The sequence below is a fragment of the Neodiprion fabricii genome, chromosome 1, assembly GCF_021155785.1.
Source record: "Neodiprion fabricii isolate iyNeoFabr1 chromosome 1, iyNeoFabr1.1, whole genome shotgun sequence".
Lineage (NCBI taxonomy): Eukaryota > Metazoa > Arthropoda > Insecta > Hymenoptera > Diprionidae > Neodiprion > Neodiprion fabricii.
This window is the reverse complement of record NC_060239.1, coordinates 26,787,183-26,807,346: the sequence shown is the minus strand read 5'-3', so window position 1 is coordinate 26,807,346 and position 20,164 is coordinate 26,787,183. Positions and strand designations below refer to the sequence as shown.

The 20,164-nt window shown below is 35.4% G+C and overlaps 3 protein-coding genes across 4 annotated transcripts; 1 reads left to right on the top strand and 2 right to left on the bottom strand.

Annotated features, from left to right (window-relative positions):
• Positions 1–499: 499 nt before the first annotated feature.
• LOC124182393 (transmembrane protein 214-A) lies at positions 500–7,576 on the top strand. Its single transcript, XM_046569605.1, has 9 exons — positions 500–750; positions 1,103–1,317; positions 1,429–2,112; positions 2,468–2,678; positions 2,797–2,939; positions 4,998–5,121; positions 5,264–5,529; positions 5,798–5,910; positions 6,178–7,576. Exons 1-9 carry the CDS (start codon positions 624–626, stop codon positions 6,302–6,304), a joined length of 2,010 nt encoding a protein of 669 aa, XP_046425561.1. The 5' UTR covers positions 500–623; the 3' UTR covers positions 6,305–7,576.
• Positions 7,037–10,882, bottom strand: LOC124182490 (putative deoxyribonuclease TATDN1). 2 transcript variants are annotated; one of them, XR_006870776.1, is made up of 6 exons: positions 10,727–10,882; positions 10,102–10,281; positions 9,455–9,848; positions 9,040–9,243; positions 8,480–8,973; positions 7,037–8,396 (listed from the first exon to the last, which is right to left on the bottom strand). XR_006870776.1 is itself a non-coding variant. In XM_046569834.1 (5 exons), the coding sequence occupies exons 1-5, from the start codon at positions 10,764–10,766 to the stop codon at positions 8,868–8,870; spliced, it is 924 nt and encodes a 307-aa protein (XP_046425790.1). In that variant the 5' UTR covers positions 10,767–10,882; the 3' UTR covers positions 7,037–8,867. The 2 variants fall into 2 exon arrangements, 1 of the variants encoding a protein (XP_046425790.1); XM_046569834.1 differs by having other exon boundaries at positions 7,037–8,973.
• Positions 10,883–11,274: 392 nt separating this feature from the next.
• Positions 11,275–13,903, bottom strand: LOC124178752 (dolichyl-diphosphooligosaccharide--protein glycosyltransferase subunit 1). The gene has a single exon (XM_046562353.1). The coding sequence runs from the start codon at positions 13,743–13,745 to the stop codon at positions 11,931–11,933; it is 1,815 nt and encodes a 604-aa protein (XP_046418309.1). The 5' UTR covers positions 13,746–13,903; the 3' UTR covers positions 11,275–11,930.
• Positions 13,904–20,164: the final 6,261 nt, after the last annotated feature.

Below are 20,164 nucleotides of genomic sequence, written 5' to 3'. Positions count from 1 at the left end.
GTGAAATGAAACTATATTTAATCTAATAATAGTTTTGCTGGAAAATATCATATTTCAGAACTTGCGCGAAGCGTTAAAGCATACCGTAGGTATCATTGTAACATAACTGAAGTGACCCAAGAATTTTCTATTCAATTGCTCAGTGGAAGAAGAGTAAAGTGAGAAAATATGATTCGCTACCCGTCTGATAGTAAAACTAAGCAAAAATGAAAAAATCTACTGCCCCTTCACTTGTGATTGCATCGAGAGCGTCCTTGCGTACAGACCAAAGAGAATCCCCCTTAATACAAACCACAGTCTTGCATGCAAACGAGACATACATGAGTAACGAATGGTAAGATTGCAGTATATGTGGTTGCAACGATTGAGACGATTGAGACTAATCTATCCGTATTTAGGAAGGTTTGAATGACTGTGCGCTGCGTGGCAAAGCTTAGGTGCGCATGCGCAGGGCGACTCCACGTCGCGCTTGGGCGTCGCGACATCCTCCACCTCGCTTGCGCCCAGCAGCTGCCACGGCGAACGCTGTTTGTCCAATTTGTCGTTTGACGTGTTTGACGTGTTTGACGTTAGTGCCTTTGGTTTGTTAGATTTATTTTTTGGTTATCTCAAACCCGTAAAATATGTCTTACGGTGGCTGGGAAGTTGTTGGGAAAAACAAGAAGGACAAATCTAATGGAAAACCAGCGAAATTGTCAAAAGCTGAGAAGAAAAAGTTTATGGAAAACGCGCCGAAACTTGAGGATTTTTGTAAGTTTGTGTTAGGTTTTACCTAACCTACTTTTGTAAACAGATGTTTAATGTTTTGTGTTGAGAATAATTCGATAGAAAACAGAGCACATATTCGTTAACACTAGTCAGAAGTCGAACGTCAGATTCTTATCCTAGATTTATCATTTTTTTTTAATTTTACAAGAACCCTTGAACCTGCTTGGAATTTCAAAATTTCCCAATCACTTTCTAGTTGTGAACCAAAAGCAGTTTGGATCACTGGAAATAATCTGTGTCAAGCTTCTAGCAATGCGCATATAATGTCAGTTTACCTATTTTCACTGCTTACGCATAAGAGAAACATTAACTTCCAAATTTTACTATTTTTCAGTACCGTTAGACGAAGTGAAGACACTATATAACACCTTGGATAACAACAAGGAGAATAAGAAACCGGTAAAGGAAAAAGAGAGTAAGACTAAAGAAAATGAAGAGAAGAAAAAACAACAAAAGCAAAAACAGCAACAACAACAACAACAAGCAGAAAAAAAGAAAACAGAACCAAAGGAAAAACCTCCGAAATCTATTGAAGGGGCCTTAAATGCAGTAGGTTAATCTGATTATATTATAACATTGTACTGTATTTTTGCCCGCTCGATTCTTTCTACATTTATTATTATTTTCTACAGTGTTATTAGATTTATACTTTTATTACAGATCTCAATTGAAGAACTCAAAAATATTTTGGCAACTAATCAGGCTCGATTTCCTGAAGCACCTCTGGTGTGGCTGAAGGATATTTTGGCATATTTATGTGTGAAAATTCCAATAGACACAAATGACCCAGTATTTGGAAACAAACCCGCTGACTACCCTCTCAGTGTAGTTCCTAATACAATTCGTTCCATATTGGAAAGTGCTACTAAAGACGCAGGGAGCAAGGCTGTCCAAATTTTTTATGAAATCACACTCACAGCGATGACGAACAATATGGTTAAAGGAACGCCGGTTGTTGGTCATAAAATATTTTTACAATTCTTGGCATATCAACATCCTGAAACTGTGATTTCTAATATCCCAAAATTAGTTACACTGAGAAACTCTTATCAGAACAGAAAGCCAATTGGTTTGTCTTTACTTTGGGCATTGGCACAAGGGGGTCAAAAGAATTTAACAATCGGTCTGAAAATTTGGCACGAAGTAATGGCATCTATGCTGGAAATGAAAAATTATGCTAGCTATGTGGTACAAATTTTGGAGAGATTCACTACCCTACATGGCACAACAACAAGCTTGAGTTCTGATTTGTACCTAAATATCGCAGATGATGTATACAGTGGCAGATATAATATACCAGCCAGTGTCGAAAAGGAACTTGGTGTCTCTGTGGCCAAGTTGAGGGTAAGCTGAATACCTAAAAACTAAAAAATATCGGGAACTTTAGATTGCCGAAAGTAGTAAAAACATTGTCATTTTTTTGGTTGGATATATCGAAACTTGTTGAAGGTATTGCAAATTGCTATGAAATTTCTAATTTAATAATGAATAGTAAATTTGAATTTTAGTAAACTATAAATAGTAAAAAAATTACTTGATTTTGGTAAACTTGAAGAAGTTGTAAGATTTCAAACTTGAATTGATTAAAATTAATCTGACAAAGCCTATCTGCCAGAGCAATTTAAATTACAAAACTTTTGGAACGTTTTTTAATTCAACTTTTTGTGGATAAATAAATTTGTAAAATTAAATTTTACAGACGATAATATTTAAAAATAAAGACACAAGGCACCAACCCTTGTTTCAAGCTTTAATGAAGAAACTAACATACACTACGCCAGAAAATTACAAAGCTGAAATTATAAATGCACTTGTTGCAAGCTTAAGCACTGATACACAGTGTTATAGTGCGTGGAGATCAAACTACACAAAGTACTTGCATCAATCAAGTCTGTTGCTTAAGCATCTCAGTAAGTCTTAGTTGCGATTGCTATATTTTGCTACATCCTAGAAAGTTAGATGGGCAATTATGAAGAATACAATTCCATTACACATGGTGCTTCACATGATTTCTCTTAAATATTCTAGATGCCAACTGGACACGTGTATCACCATCTCTAAGAGTAAATCTCCTTCGTGAAACAATTTTGACCTTTATTGCAACAAACGAAGAGTTGGGAAAGGCTAAGAAGAAAGAGGAACATCTCAATGCATGTGTAAAGGAATGCAAGGTGAGTTATAAAATTGCAAGATCTGACATTATTATCTTTTTTCCATGTAAAATTACGCATTACTTACAAAATTGAAAAATTCTGAATCCAATCTACTGCACTACAAGAAAAAAAATAAAAGTGTTGTATTTGAATTGCAATTCGGAGAGTTTTCCTCTCGACCTGCAAATTTGAAACACAAATTTAAATGCTGTACCTGATTCATACGAGTGATGCTGAAAAGTGATGAGTGTGCAGCTGGTATTGTACTGTACCCAATAATGATGCGCCTAGTTTTCTGGAAGTTCGAATTTCCTGGTTGAAACGCTTCTGATTGGAGCTACAATAGAAATTATCGGAGATGCAGTTATTACTTTCAAATGTTGATTCGTCGAGATTAGAGATGAAAGCCTTCGATGAACCATAGGCGACCTCGGTGCATGAGTTGATATTCATAGTTTGATTCCTGTCGATTTTTCTCTTCATCGTGAACACATACTTACCAACATGGATAAATATGTATCCGATATGCTTACTCACGATGTAGGAAAATGAGACGTAGTTCTTCGGCAGACGCATTGTCGTCCCGTTCTGCGCTGTCCATATGGAAGCCATCTTCCACACTTTAAAATGTGCGCCAAATGATCTCGAATGCGATTGGTTGAAAATACAAGATGGCTTTCATATGGACGGGGCACGCGATTGTTGCAGGAACATACCTAACTACGTCATGCGCGTATTTATGCTTTTGCTTTCGGCAAAATATTGATCCTGCGCTAACCCGATGCGCAGTATCCGTACGGTTTGTTACCCGCCTAACAACGCGACTTTTCGGGTCGTATATTTTAGCGGTAATACCAGCACGAAGAAAGTTTAGCTGCTATCTATTTGCTAGCGAAAGGTAGATGATCGATCAATCCATCTCGATCGTTTCTCGTGGACACAGAATCGTGACAAAAAGTCCAAGTTATATCTTGTGAAATACACCTACGTATATCGTTAGCGGGTGGAGCTGGAATTTTGACAGTTACACCAGTCGTAAACACGTAGCTTGTGTCGTCTTGCGTCCCTATAGAATTTCATCTCATTTTTTGCTGCACTGCGCTCCCTGTAAAAGTAGATTTCATAACAAGAAAATCAAAGACCGTATCAAACAACTCCTTCGAGTTCTTATTCCAAATTAATTTGAATCAGTGAATATATTTTTATTGTCAAATTTCTTCAAGGTGAGTCTGATATTTCGTCTTCCTTCGAACCGTTAGCACGGTCAAGTCAACGTTAGAAAACGTCTGACGATGTGAAAGGTCATAGAAAGCAGTTGAATTATTATTTTATTTACTTATTACATACATAGCATCTCTGTGATTGCAGTCGAATATTTGGCATTGACATTAATAGAACACTAAAAATTCATTTCCTTTTGTATCTATGATTCTGACATTTTATACTTGAATAATTGAATATTCACAAGTTTAAAGGGGTTACTGAATGTGTGACACTCCGGCATCACTTGAAATAGATTGATTATTCAACTAGAGTGTGTTTTGAAATGCATTACTTGGGTAAAACATGAACACTGTTGCTATCATCACAGACTTTGGCTAAATTCCGTTCAACTTAGGCCATAACATTATTTTAATTAATGATCCGGACACTGTAAAAGTTGGCTATAAAAAACCAAACCTGTTTTGGTCTGAAGTTTAACGCCAAATAGTGAATGGTTCAATGGTCAATAGCTGTTCCGATTTCAGCTCATCCAGATTTTCTACCCCTTTTCACATCAAATAGATCAGAAAAGTTTCAGGTTTTCATTCTTAGACTATTTTAAGACTATTTTATTGGATGCGATGAAAAATAATTCAAAAATCATTTAGCAGCGAGCATCATTTTTCAATTGTTCATCAAATTGCTTTAATTTTATTTACTGATTCGTCTTTTTTCAATGTAGTTACTTAGAGCTGAATCAATTTTTTACTTGTATTTAAGATTAGATTAAGTTCTGTTTCCGAGTGTAAATGACAGCAAAAAAATCAACTGTACGTTATTTTTTTCATTATTGCTTGCGTAACTTATCAACAGGTTTTGCTGGAGAAGATGACAGTCTCAAGGAGCTGGTTTCCATGGAAAAAGGGAAGTGTACTACTGCTGGTTGTAATTGGTGCCATGCTGGCATATGATACTCAGAAACATGGTTCATTCAAAGGTATTTTCTTTAAAAAAAATAGCCAATTTTTATTATTTTTTTTTTTTTTTCATTTGGAGTGTTGATAATCGAGCGTATTAAGTCAGTTTTTCACGTATTAAACTATAAGTATTGAATAATGACCCATTGAACAATTTTTCAGCTTCAAATACTAATAGGTTTTTGACAGAAAGTGGTGTCTCAGGTTATGGAGAACATGCGTGGAGCAGAGTCAGGCTTTATTCTTCTAAAAGTCTTGAATTTATAGAAGCCAGTGCTCCAGAGTATTACAAAGCTGTTACCGAATTTTCAACGCCTTATGTTAAATTAGCAGGAGATTTGTGCCTTATAACAAAGAATACTTCTCTCAAAGTATATAATAATATTGTATTATATGCGCATCAGAAAGGACCTCTCATTGCAGCAAGCGTAAGTACCATGGAACTGATTAATCACTCAATTTTCTTGACTGAAACTAAATAATTCTCATGACTAACGTCATGCATTCCATGAGAAAATGTTGATGCTAATACTAGTTTTTAAAGTTAATTGCGAATTTCAACAAATTATTGTATCAGAGTTCAATGTAATCATCTTTCAGACAAGATTTTTTACTACTTTATTTCACATTTGAGTTTTAGTTTTCAAATGTATTACTCTGTTTTTTTTTTTTTTTTTTTTTGTTTTTTTTTAACAGATCAACCATTATGCACCAGGCCTTTTGGAGAGTATGCAGAAACAAAGTATTCAAGCAATGGAAGCCATCAAAACTTATTCTGCGCTAGCGAGTGATCAAGCTAATATTCTTGTGTAAGTATTTTAACTATGATTTTGTTTCAGTCTGCAAATCAATGGTGAAATGAGATTTCTTTGGAAGTTCCTTTTTACCCCTATACGAATCGCTTTTGAGTCTTATACTTATATGCAGAAAATAAATTTAGTACATATAAAGAAGCTAATGATTCGAATCATTTTATTGTTAGTTACTTATGAATCAAGCCTATTGAATTGTGAATACGATCATTTTGGCCGTTAAATCATAGCCTTTGCTAATTTTGATTCTCTCTTGAATTTCAGTGGCCACCTGAACTCTGAAAACTTGCGAAAATATACATCCCAGGCAATCAACACAACCCAAACGTTTGCCAGTCAAACTTACAACTGGGTGTATGAAAAGGTCCAGACATTGACCAAGGTTCATTGAATTGTAAGCTAGAATATATTGCCTGTTAAAAATTCCATTTGTAATACCGTTTCGGAAGTCGAAATGTGGTATTCCACAGCATTTATGTTTGGATGGGCAACACAAAAATATACAAGATTTAAAAAGCTGACTACATAAGCAATTTTAATCTAAGATCTCTGTAATCTAAGAGAAGTTTTGTGTTACCTTTTCATCGTTGTAATTGAACTAATATAAGGTGTGCCAAAAGAATTTGCTATTAGGAGTATTCAATAATTCCAACTGGCATGTGAATCCAAGTAGAATCGAAGAATATGTTCTGAATCATGGATAGTCGTGGTGCACCTTATTCATGGTGTTTGAAGATCAGCTTGAAGATATGTAACCTAAGTGATTTTATAATTGTAAAACACTTGATCAATCTACAAGCTGTGGTTCGAATAAAGATGAAAAGATGCTGAAAGAGAGGGCAAAAAATAGACAAGTAGATGGTTGTATTCGAAACGGAATTTAAAGAAAAACTCATATCCGTTACAAATTGGTACATTTTGTTCTGTTTTTCAATTTCAGTCTTGGTTGAAAAATAACTTGAATTTTGTTTCTACTGCCGTGTTACAACGGTAATAATGAATAAAATTCGTACATAGATGATATTTGTTGAAGAAATGAAAAGGAATCAATCATCATAAATGTGAAAGCGCATTTAATAAACTTACAAGTATTTTTGATTGCATTGATTTTTTTTTTCACCCGTTTCAGATTATTCTAAATATCATGATGTATTTCAGTATTTGAATTGATTTGTCTCGGCCTTCCTACTTAACAAAAATTTTTTTTTTACGAATTAAGCTGTAGGATTTGATTGATGTGTTTATATAATTGCATATTGTTGTAGAATGGTGTAAAAAGTTGTACAATAATGAATAAGAACATCGTACGAAAGTGGTGCGTAAAAAATATAATTCTTTAAATTAATAATACGATTGATTATCTTGACATTTGAAACCTTGACCTTGATACGGTTTACAAAAGTCACTGTTTGAGTAACAGTAATTATAATTTAGTTATCAACATAAAAAATTGCATGTAAATTTGTTGAGAAAATAATAATAGTTTGGTGTTCTGTTATACAGAATTCGGTTCATCCGAAATTGAAACTGTTTTACCTACTAAATCTATCGCAGAAAATATTCCAGTCTAAATACTGCTGGATAAATTTACACAACAGATTTACAGAATGGTCATGTACTAACTGTAGACGTAAATAAATAAAGTAAGTTGCGTTTATTATTATGTAAGTGGTTCTTTTATATCTTATTTTTTATCTCTAAAACGCAGTCTATTTTCAATCATACGTTATTGATGCAAACAATACTACTGATTGATACAAAATGTATTCAAATATAGCCTCTTTAGTGATGTATTATTCAATAATGTGTGAGCTCTAGCTTCACTGCATCATATCACATCAAACTGAGTGTTTGATATTACTAATTGTTGGTTTCAATTCACTTGCAGTTCTACGATCCAAAATTTGTGATGTCCATGTTAATTGAATTTATATCTTATATGAGTAGTTAACAGAACTTGTCATCGGCCACTTGGTTGTAGTGAAGAGAAATGGTGTGATGAATTTTTCTCAAATAATGAGGATTTACCAGTGAGGTCTAAAGAGTGGTCTGTATCTTATGGTTACGTTGAAGAGATTAACACTCACTACAGTAAGTGACCCTTCAATGAAGATTGTGGCAAAATAATAAGTTTCTGAGATCCCAACAAGTGCATTACAGACCATATCATATCGGTCATGAAATTTTATCGTTCGTACATCAAATGTTTCTAGTAAGTATGCGTAACTTTTGTACAAAGGGAAGTTTTCACTACAATATGGAACATTTTTCATCCATCTGTATAAGGAGGCTCATCCAAACGTTAAGCATATTATAATCAACATGATTTCTAGATTAGATACGTTATCAAATTTTTTAATTTTGGTAAAATACTCTGCATGTTTTCATTGTTCATAAATTCCTATTTCCTAGTTGGCGTCCAAAATTTTTGGGAATACTGCAGTACTAAAATTGTGACAAATATTTTATCCTCACAGCCAAATCTAAACAGAAAATGTTACATTTTTTGACCATAGCATAATCGCACACGTTTCTTAAGTAAATTGAGAAAATTATTAAAGTGTACCATCGGTCGAACGCTAGGCATAGATGACGGGAACTTTTAAGCGGTGAACAGTTTCAGTAAAGATGACGAATATTGTCTCGTTGGTATTACTTGAGTTTATTGTTTCTTTAATTTAAATTGGATTATAAATTACAGTAGTATCAATGTGAGGCGTAGAAATTCTATAAGGATACCTAATTGAAATTTGTCTTCAAATATACTTTATGATCATTCCTACTGCTTAGCAGATTACACATGCTTGCTTTCATACTCACAAATTTGCTATGAATTGAAGTTTCGAAAGCCCAAGTAATGTTCAATGCAAAAAGACTTAGTTTATGTTTCTAATATTAAGGTATGGTGTGTGATACATTGATGCTTATAAAATAAATAATAGTTCATAAGAAAGTTATAACTCGTGAGGAAAGAACAGTTTCATTGTATTTTTATATATCTGGTTGCACAGATACTCTTCTTCCTCGTCCCTAACACGAGCTAATATTTCCAGAATTTGTCTGTAAATGAAAATGACAAGTTTATTCAAATGTTATTCAAGAATATCTGTAAATTGAATGACTTACACAATGTTGCAAGGTTCGTTACGACCCTTCACCAAGTGGTCAGGTTGCCATTTCTCTTTCTTCACTGAGGGAAAACTAGTGATAATATGTTGAGCTGCTGCATGTGTTGGCCTCACTTCACACCATGGACAATCAGTTTCAATCATCAGTCTATCCAAGGGGATTGTAGTCACCGCAAAAAGATTATCTTCTGTTTTTAAGGAACTGAAATGCAATTAAAGATAAGGAAGCACATTTAAAACAATAATTATTTCGAGAGCTAAAATTTATGGGGTTGCCTTAAGCTAGAAATTGTTTATTCGATTCAGACTTTAGTGAATTTTCAATTATTTATGAAGTTAAAGTTACCACTCGTTATTCAAATTAAATACGCGTATGACAGTCACCAAAGGGGACGATGTTCGAAATTATTTACCATCCATTGATTCCAATAGAAAGCCCCATTTGTAATATCGAATTGGCATCTTCCGGATTTCCATCGAAAGAATGTACAACACCATTGGTCAGTTTACCTTTGTGCTTTCTTAGAATTTGTACAAAATCTTCAGAAGCATTTCTACAGTGTAAAAACATGGGCAGATTCAATGTTGAACACATACTCAGTTGCATTTCAAAGTACTTTTTCTGAGTGTCTTTGGGACAAAACTGTAATCGGTCGTAATCTAATCCCATTTCGCCGATGGCGACTATTTTATCTTTATTTTCTGATGCAAGATCAGTCAACGATTTTAAATATGATTCTGGGTCTCCAGATTCTTCAAATTCACTGCATCTTGTTGGGTGGCAACCAACAGTTGAAAAAAGCCTATCTGTAATTTGATTAATGAAATATAATCAAGGTGATATTGATTGACATCAGATTGATTATAATATGATAAATTCGCCGATGTTCATACAAAGAAACGAGTACTGTAAAGCAAATAATAAGCGAAACTATACATTACTCATGTTCGGAACATGCAGTATTCGCTGCAATGATTATCACGAATATCACCTACTTCGAAATATGTTTTATATGAAGTTGGACAGTCTTAGTTTTTCAGACAACAGTATAATACGTACCATCAGTTTTAGCTAATTCTAAAGCTTTTTTGCTTTGTTCAATATTGCCAGCTGTTATTATGATTTTGGAAATGTTGTTGGACCAACTTCTTTCCAAAACTCTATGTAAATCAGGCTCGTGTTTTTGAGACCCATTGTATACACCCTGGTACATAGGGTCTGTTAAATTGGCCCCAATATCTGAAACACATTACATGCTTATTTTACAAATAAAATGACTTGGCCATTACAAGCTTCACGATACCGAAAGTGCAATTTCATAAAAAATAACAACGAATGATCGTTTTGACAAACTCTTTCCATCATACGTAAACAAAGGGTAAACGCATTTTTTCTACTAAACAATAAATTTACTAAATGCAGGAACTTGGTTAGATAACCAGTTAAAAAATTTCAAATTATTTATTGATAAAATCCGAAACAGAATTTATTTATTGAAACACATATTAGTTGCCGGAAATATGATTTGTCAGTGTAAAAATTATTTTATTGACTGAAGCCGAATGAGACAATTAAGGGTTGTCATCTGCTACCGTAGCTGTCATAACCTATTTCAAAATACATATTTCTCGGTGAATTTTCTACGAATCATCATGCAGGTAACGTTAATTGACGTATTATTTACCTATGAATTTCCGCAAATTCGCCATGGTCGTCCTGAGCATGAATTTATTTTGAGCAAATTTAATAAAGAATTTTATTTGAGGTTAGCGACCACCTTCGATATATTTCGCAGGTGGCTGCACTCGCCGAGGTCTACGCGTTCGTAATGCAGCTCTGCCAACGGCATAGACGTGAACGCATCGACACGCGCAACATTCCTATTGGTGATTATTCAAAATCTAATAAGTATTATCATTATTTCTAACAATTTTGCCGGCGATTCGATTTATCTTTTTTTGTAGCGATAATGGGGATTCAGTCAACAAAACTGCAAAAATATTTCGTTACGTCATTATTAAATTTCTGGAAATATCTCGTCCTAGTTAATTGAATTCTTCATTGACATATTTATGCTTAATTTTTAGAAATTTTTCCACAAGTTGAACGGTATTGTAATAAATTTGCTACTTATGAACAATTTGTAGTATCAAAAGGTATTTATGACGGTCGAATGATACTAGGTACTACAACCCTACATAAAAGATGATGTGAGAAATAATGAGACACAAGTGTAAATTATAAGTTTATTACTACATATTCAAAATGATTCAAAATACAAAGTGTTGGTATGGTTTTTTAATTTTCTTATTACGGGAATTACAGCCCAAAGGAAACGTATATTTTAGAACAAAATTACACTCTGCTTCTCACAAATTCATTCGTATTTACCACTTGTAATGTATGAATTGTTTGATACATAATAATTAACATTGCAGATGTACGAATTGTTAGACGTAAATATCTCCTTAGCCATCTTGATACCGGTGAACAAGAGCTGATCAGTGATTTACTATATAAAGAAAAAGTGAATACATAGAAAACAGGCTTACAATACTAACAATTACGAATTTGAAGTACCCTCAAAATCTCAACTTTAGGCACTCTCTAAAAGTCAGAACTGTTTACCAGAGGTACCTTCCTGATTTTCATTGGTCGTAGAAATCAGATAGAGCATGAACAATAAATACCAATGAATATCAAGCCAGTACGGTCTCGGCAATAAAATGCTGTTTAATTCCCCTTGATATCTTTCTTATAAAATAGTCCGAAGACCAGCTGGATTGATGTCTATCCATTATAGAGTCATTTTTCCAGATGTAAGATCTGGGAATCGTATATAGAAAAAAAAAAAAATGATTACTTTTGTTTCTATTTCTTCCCAAAATCTATTGCAATGACTTCACTATAGAGTTAATTTTTTCGACAGTCTCTTCCTTTTTCTTAATGATTACGGATTCTGCATCTACAAACGGCTGTCTACCAATTCTTCCTGGAATCAGTTTGTCGAAATACAACGCTTGCTGCTGATTATAAAGCTCTTTCAGAGCTTTATCCAGTTTTTGTAATTCTTGAATACGTTCATAAACATCTCCAGACTCTCCTTTCAGCTTCAAACTCAGTTCGGAAATGGTATTGGTCGCTGTTTTGTATTCTTGATTAATACTCTTAACAGCTGCTTGAAAAGTGTTGGTATTTTTATTTGCCTTAAGCTCAGACAATTGGTCATCTAAATCATTGTAAGAGTTGACTCTGCGATCCTGAGCTGCTAATATCTTTTCACATCGACCAGCAATTCTTAGTTTACTCTCAGAAACCTCGTCTTTATTGATTGAAAAATCCAAACGGACATACACAATGACCAATAAGAATAGCAGGTATAAAGCAATGACAACTAATAAAGGTTCCTGCAGCATTAGCAACCGTGGGAATGTGTATCTCAGTTGAAAGTCTTGGATGTGATTTTCAACCAAATTATTTTTTGTGATTGTTATTACTGGGCGACCTTTCGTGTCCAAATAAGTGTAGTGCAGGGTGTCCGGCAAGCGAGTAACGCTGTACGGAGCGTTTAGTTTGACACTGTGAGAACCTTCTGGTAAAATAATTTTGGTTACGAGTTCCTCGACGACCATATCATCAAATACATGGTCCAACAGTCTCATTCTGAGCAAATACTCATCTCCAGAGTTGAAGAGATACTCGTAGCTGGGCACATTGTATCCGATAACGTAGTGAGTCTTCCATCCGCCAAAGAGTGGAAATCGTGGTCTGAGGTTCAGTTCAACTGCATCTTTTCTTATCCTCATATGGGATGTAGAAATGTTCCCGATTTCATCACGGTAATAAACATCAGATGCGGCAGCTGGTAAAACGGTATTGAAATTCTGGACGCTGGACTGACCGGATTTTGATTCCCTTGCATATTCATATCTTGAAAATGATCCCTTAAGTAACGCTCCAGTGTGGTACAAGTCTATTGTTTCTTCAATCGCAATATTTCCCCAATGCGAAATTTCAATGACTCGCTCGAGTTTCTTTATCGTTAAAAACTTGTTATTGTTTTCAAAGTGTAATATTAAATCTTCAACAGAGAAAGGAGATACTTTCTCATATGGACCATACGTTATTGTCGAATCGCTCTGAACGACAGGTTTGAATTTAGTGTAGTTTTCAACGTTGCGAGATGGCAGGGTGATAACAGAAGTTTGCTTTGCGACAGTATACGGAGAATAGAAGTATACATTGCCAAAGTAACGTACAAGCTGTTTTTCTTTCTGGGTGATTTCTTTTGGATGAGGAACAAGCTCGTTGCTCGATACAGTTTCTACTTCAATCGCTAACGAGCGTCCAGGGCTCAGGGCATCCTTGAGTTCAATCTTGAAGAAAAGTTTGTCAGGGTGGCTTTGTACCTTGGTTTCCGAAATTTTAAGTGCGCTTCTGCTCGTGTCACGTGTTTGGGCGGCGATGTAGCTTAAACCATCTTTATGTTTTTGTTCAATTGCGAATAGCAGGCTTTTTACCGGATTTTTTCCAGTGTTTTCTACAGTCAATTTGTTGACGATCTTCGTAAGCTGAGACTGCAAATCGATACTTCGCTCGACATTTTTTATGACCAAATCATTGTTTATGGTCTCAGAGTTTGCCGAAACTATACAGCATACCGATAATAGAATTATAAACCCACGAATTATTCCTCGAGCCATATTTTCATGGATATTTATCACAGTACACGAGCAACTCAACTTGCCGACAACTGTCGACGTGACGACGAGACGTGGCCCACGCGTTTTCGCCGGCTAGCCGCTAGCGCTCTTTCACCTTGCGATAAATCCTGACGTGAACGTAGCCATGGATTATCGTTGCTTTCCTGCGGCTGCCATATCACGACGTGCGCGTTTCCTTTTGATTGGTTGTATGTAGGTTCGAACTTTAAAGCCGTAGCATAAATAGCGTTGACCGAATATATTGACTAAACATATCCTATCAAAAAAAGCCAGCCATGGGCAATATTTGTTGCAGCATCAGGGAGCCGAGTGGGACAAGTGTTCGTCGGTAAATTATATTGTCGGTAAACGGAAACGATGCTGTGGTATTTCTACGATACATTATATCCACTGTCTCTTTCTAACAGATCAATTGAAAAAAGTAGACACTAATGGCAGTCAGTTATGTCGGCACTACAAATCGCATAGTGATGTGCTGATTTGGTGAAATTATTAAGCAGACAATGTTCTATAAGGCTGGCCCCTTATAATAAGATATGGTTATTCAATGCTGAATATGATACACGTGTAGAAGACCGTGTAATATACCTACACCTCCAGTTCACGCCAGTATCGAATTGCGTATGAGTGATTCTTATACGCAATACGTATTTACCGTCTCTGCGTTGACTGAGGATATATGTATAAAGACTGACAAACGTGGATTATTTTGCGTAACAGTTTGTCGGGTCTGGCCGGGTTTGGGGGTATTAGCAGTTTCACGTATTGTCAATCAAGCAACTGACCACGCTGGTAAAAGAACTTCATCGTAACCAGCAACTATTGCGAGCAAAGCGTTGGTGACACACCTTCGTCATAGTGAAATTGAAAAGTTGAGAAAATCCCGTTCAAGAAATATCCGCAATTGGGCGGAGAATTCGTACTTTGCCTGACGTCGCATGTTACGGCAATGCTGTAAACATTTGATCGCGTTGTGCGTAGTTTACGCGGTGTTTTCATCCAGCCGCCGAGACCATAGAGATATACAAAACAGAGCGTAAGCAACGGTGTCAGCGTCCCGTGAACGGATTTGAATCGGTTCTCTAAACGACAACAGATAATAATTGTAAACAGCTAGGCAGACGCGTGCAGCTACCCCCACTCCATGTGAAGCGCGACAGCGAGGGGGGTGGGGAGGGGGGGAGTGAATTATTATCTTCCGTTCTTCAGAGAACAGATTTAGATTCCTTCCGAGCGCCGTGCAGCATCAGTCGTTTCCGAGCAATCGGAGCGAAATCGCGTAATTTCAGTATCGGTTCAAGATTCAGACCGCGTTGTTCAGGTGGTGTCACGTTGTTCGGTCAGTGTATTTCCACCATACTCATCTGTGAATAATACACGAGGAGCAGCGTGTAACCTGAATAAAAACCGAGTTACTGAAATGAAAACATCCTGCGAACGTTGAAGGTGAATTTCGTGTCCGAGTTTTCATTGTTTGGTGTAACTTCAGATTTCAGTAATGTCTACTTTTGTCTCTATGCGTGGAGTATCAATTTTATTATTCTTTTGGCTGATTTTCGGTAAATGCGCAATCGCATTGTTAGTAAGTTTGTTCAGTCGGTTCAAACAGACAGCTACAGCATAAAAAGTGAGTGCAGTATCGAGTGTTAGTGTTATTGCGGTGCGGATTTTGTGTATTTTAAGAGATTAGTGAAGATCTAAATTGTGTAAAAAGTGCGTCGCTTCACTAATAACCCTGAGATGCTACAAGAATTACTACATGTAAAAGCGTGGAGCAGCCCAGAGTGGAGGTAACAATACTTATTTTAGTTTTGGTCTTGCATAAAATGCAATGCAAAAATATGAAACTAGATAACAGTAATAATTAATTTGAAAACTGAAAAGCCAATTTGCTAAATTAATTCAAGTGTTCTATTTTGTTTTTCAGAGATTTAAGCGGAGACTTCCGAGTAACTTTTTCATTTCTCGGCAACGTCGGTGAGTTTGCATGTGTTAGGTTACGGGTATTTCCCTGGGATTCCTCTGTCACGTGGCGTGGCGGTAACAATTGTTACACAAATCTTCGATTTCTTAGCTTCATGGATAGGCTCATTCGCGATGGCAACGTGCTTGACTTTGTCTAATAATTTTTTTTTGCCATTTAATTTACCATAGCCTACTTGAAGTTAGAAATTTTGTACGTTGCTAAAAGTGGAATGAGCATCGCGACAGGTAACCATCGCTTATTCGACACTCGCGAGATCGGATTGCGTTTCGTGACTGATGTAAAAATCTACACTTGAATTTACCGATGTCGTTTAAGTGGTGGGTTCACCTGAGGTTTGAACGAATTCAATTATTTACATTATTGTTGAATCGATAAAATTCCAAAGTCTGGCATAACCTAACATCATCCAATTGCATCTTATATTATATATCATTATCAATTTTTTAACAGCCAACAAGTATTGATCAAGTGCTGGCTTAGTTCGCTTAGAAAAAGGCTAATTGGCATACAGGATGTTTTTAATCAATTTTACAAAAGGTTAATGTACCGATAGTCTGCTAGTATTTAATAAAATAATACATACAATACAGGGGTTGGCGGGATACAACCGCGATACTGTATTCTCAGTAGGCAGACTACGATACAAAAACATTTTGCTCCCAACAGGTAAACAACGAAAGTGTAAGTCAGTGACCACGGCGCAAATGATGAAGAATGATGTGTGTTGGAAAAAATGGAGAATCGTTTAGATCGAATATAGGTAACCGGGTAGGTAGGTGGACGTTCTGGGATCCGTCGCGAGGTTTATGCATGTGTGTGTGAGTTTCTCTTTTCCGTTGGGTGGTTCCGTTGGGAAGCAGGCGAGGGTAGGAAGGTCGCGATGAGCCGTGATGTTACTAACTTTTGTAATCCACAGCGTCAAACGATCACAGAAACTTTTTTGCCAAAAGACTCCGTATTCGAGTCTCACGACCATTTGCAAGCATTTGATATTAACGAAATTGAATTTCCCATTTCTTATCACTCTGCAACCATTTTTCAATCGTTATTCAATTCAATTATTTAGTCATTACCGATCAGTATTCCATTCAATTGATCTCTGTGATCGTCTGAATGGGCAAAATGCATTTCTGGACCATCTATCGCGTTCCGTGGTACGCTAGATGGGGAGAGATGCTGAGCTCGAAGACTTCGCGTCGAAGAGGACCGCCGACCGTCACGCCACACAATAATGCATGCCTTCCAACCTCCCTCCCGATATCGCTTTGTATTCTGAGAACAACAATCCGCATAGCAATGTATCTAATTTAAAAAGATGCAGATGTGGATTGGGTTTCTAGAGAATTTTCAGGACAAGTTCCTGATAATACAAATTTTTTAATAGTTTAATCTGTCGCCGCCTTATTGCGCGCAGATTAATCACGAGAATTGTACGCAGCTTTTTGCGTGTAAATTAATAACCGGTATCGGACACGTTTTTTTGCGCGTCCATTTTGCAAATAGTATATAAAAAAAAGTTACGCACTCTCTATGTGCTGATCTTTCAGCTCTTCAGTCAATTTTTTGACGAATAATAAAGTTTTCTAGTACCATGCCGCATTTTGCGCGTGGACTTGATACTTTTCAGTTATGAGAGAAAGTGCGGCATTTGAAAACCTGCGCTTAACGCGCAGGAAAAAAAATCTCGATAGTGTATACTGATAATGGAGAATATTGTTGTAAGCATTTATGAAACATGTCTGAAATGTACAGAAATACTTGTTTAACTGATCGTATTATTTTCTGTTTCACAGAAACAAAACTAATTTTTTAACAAATGCACTGAGAACTGTAGAATGTTCAGTCGAAAAAGATATTCACTTTAATAACCAAAGCAGAAAAAGATGTTTCAATAAATTTAGAATGTGTTTTTTTCATCAATACAACTAATAATTTAAGCAACGAATATTAAAGCGAATATCATCTTGGACTCGACCCATTTTTTGCCAGTGTTATGGCTTATGTGATTGTGCTAACCATACCTTCATCTGTTTCAGCTAATAAAACTTTTAGTCTGTTTCAGATGATCAGATTTTCTATTTCTTTCAGCTAATCAAACTTTTTGTCTGTTTCAGCTAATAAAACTTTCTACCTCTTTCGGTTAATCAAACTTTTTGTCTGTTTCAAATCAAACCTTTTGTTTGTTTCAGCTAATTAAACCTTATGTCTGTTTCAGGTAATCAGACTATCTTTATCAGCTAATCAAACTTTTTGTCTGTTTCAGCTAATCAAACGTTTTAACTTTTTAGCTCATCAAACTTTTTGACGTTTTAGCTAATCAAACCTTTTATCTGTTTCAGCTGCTAATCAAACTTTATGTCTGTTTCAGGTAATCAGACTATCTTTATCAGCTAATAAAACTTTTTGTCTGTTTCAGCTAATTAAACGTTTTAACTTTTTAGCTCATCAAACTTTTTGACGTTTTAGCTAATCAAACCTTTTATCTGTTTCAGCTGCTAATCAAACCTTATGTCTGTTTCAGGTAATCAGACTATCTTTATCAGCTAATCAAACTTTTTGTCTGTTTCAGCTAATCAAACGTTTTAACTTTTTAGCTCATCAAACTTTTTGACGTTTTAGCTAATCAAACCTTTTATCTGTTTCAGCTGCTAATCAAACCTTTTATCTGTTTCAGCTGCTAATCAAACCTTATGTCTGTTTCAGGTAATCAGACTATCTTTATCAGCTAATCAAACTTTTTGTCTGTTTCAGCTAATCAAACGTTTTAACTTTTTAGCTCATCAAACTTTTTGACGTTTTAGCTAATCAAACCTTTTATCTGTTTCAGCTGCTAATCAAACCTTATATCTGTTTCAGGTAATCAGACTATCTTTATCAGCTAATCAAACCTTTTGTCTGTTTCAGCTAATCAAACGTTTTAACTTTTTAGCTCATCAAACTTTTTGACGTTTTAGCTAATCAAACCTTTTATCTGTTTCAGCTGCTAATCAAACCTTTTATCTGTTTCAGCTGCTAATCAAACCGTATGTCTGTTTCAGGTAATCAGACTATCTTTATCAGCTAATCAAACTTTTTGTCTGTTTCAGCTAATCAAACGTTTTAACTTTTTAGCTCATCAAACTTTTTGACGTTTTAGCTAATCAAACCTTTTATCTGTTTCAGCTGCTAATCAAACCTTATATCTGTTTCAGGTAATCAGACTATCTTTATCAGCTAATCAAACCTTTTGTCTGTTTCAGCTAATCAAACGTTTTAACTTTTTAGCTCATCAAACTTTTTGACGTTTTAGCTAATCAAACCTTTTATTTGTTTCAGCTGCTAATCAAACCTTATGTCTGTTTCAGGTAATCAGACTATCTTTATCAGCTAATCAAACTTTTTGTCTCTTTCAGCTAATCAAACGTTTTAACTTTTTAGCTCATCAAACTTTTTGACGTTTTAGCTAATCAAACCTTTTATCTGTTTCAGCTGCTAATCAAACCTTTTATCAATTTCAGCTTATCAAACCTTTTATCTCTTTCAACTAATCAAACTTTTTGACTGTTGCAGCTAATCAAATCTTCTGTCCGTTTCAATTGATTTGTCCCTTTGTTCGATACTTATATTTCTTACTCATCTAAGCTAATTATATTTTTGTCTGTATCGGCACATGTCACTAATTGTATTTTCATCTGTTCCACATAACTGAGTTTTATTGACTATACTGAAAAATCAACGTTTCAATTTTCAGGCTTAGGTCTGGTTGTACAACCCTTCATACATAGTCAAAACAACTATCTTTTATCCATAAATAGAACAGTTATCTTTCATCGATAACAAATAGTCAGCGGGTTATATGAACTAAAATATTTCGAACAAACTGCGAATATACGCGAGAACAAATTTATTGGAAAAAACAAGTTATCATAATAACATGTGAAAAAAAGTCATGTGCAATTTTTGGAAGAACGTAAGATCGATCTTGCAAGTATTCTCCGTGGAGTAGGCCTACTGGGGATACCACGTAAAAAAAAAACGCGCCGAATGCTCTACCGCTCGCGGTGGTGTGGAAACGAGTATAAGTGAAATTATTTTCACTGGTCAAATACTAACACGTAGTTTCTCAAATGACAATTTTATTCAAATCATGCTTCGATAATGTGTAACGCGTGTGAAATCGTAATACTTTCAGATTTCACTAGTTTAGGCAGAGTGAATTCCACGTAAAAACATTTTTTTTTTTGATAAAGTTCGTTTTATAATTAAAGTCAACAAGGTGCACATATACTTTTAGTAATTAAGAGTTTCGAAATCCAACATATTTCTATTTATTGTGCATCTATTTAGATAATATTATTTTTGCCGATATTTTGGAGTTAGATTGGCATTGCTGAATTCGACCCAAATGAATTTGCGTAGTTGAAAAGTGTAC

Coding starts and splice junctions, on each gene's coding strand:
- LOC124182393 (XM_046569605.1), top strand. CDS start 624: ATGTCTTACGGTGGCTGGGAAGTTGTTGGGAAAAACAAGAAGGACAAA. Junction 751..1,102: donor GCCGAAACTTGAGGATTTTT/GTAAGTTTGTGT, acceptor ACTATTTTTCAG/TACCGTTAGACGAAGTGAAG. Junction 2,940..4,997: donor CATGTGTAAAGGAATGCAAG/GTGAGTTATAAA, acceptor ACTTATCAACAG/GTTTTGCTGGAGAAGATGAC.
- LOC124182490 (XM_046569834.1), bottom strand. CDS start 10,766: ATGCTCAGGACGACCATGGCGAATTTGCGGAAATTCATAG. Junction 9,849..10,101: donor AGAATTAGCTAAAACTGATG/GTACGTATTATA, acceptor ATCAAATTACAG/ATAGGCTTTTTTCAACTGTT. Junction 8,974..9,039: donor AACGAACCTTGCAACATTGT/GTAAGTCATTCA, acceptor TTTCATTTACAG/ACAAATTCTGGAAATATTAG.
- LOC124178752 (XM_046562353.1), bottom strand. CDS start 13,745: ATGGCTCGAGGAATAATTCGTGGGTTTATAATTCTATTATCGGTATGC.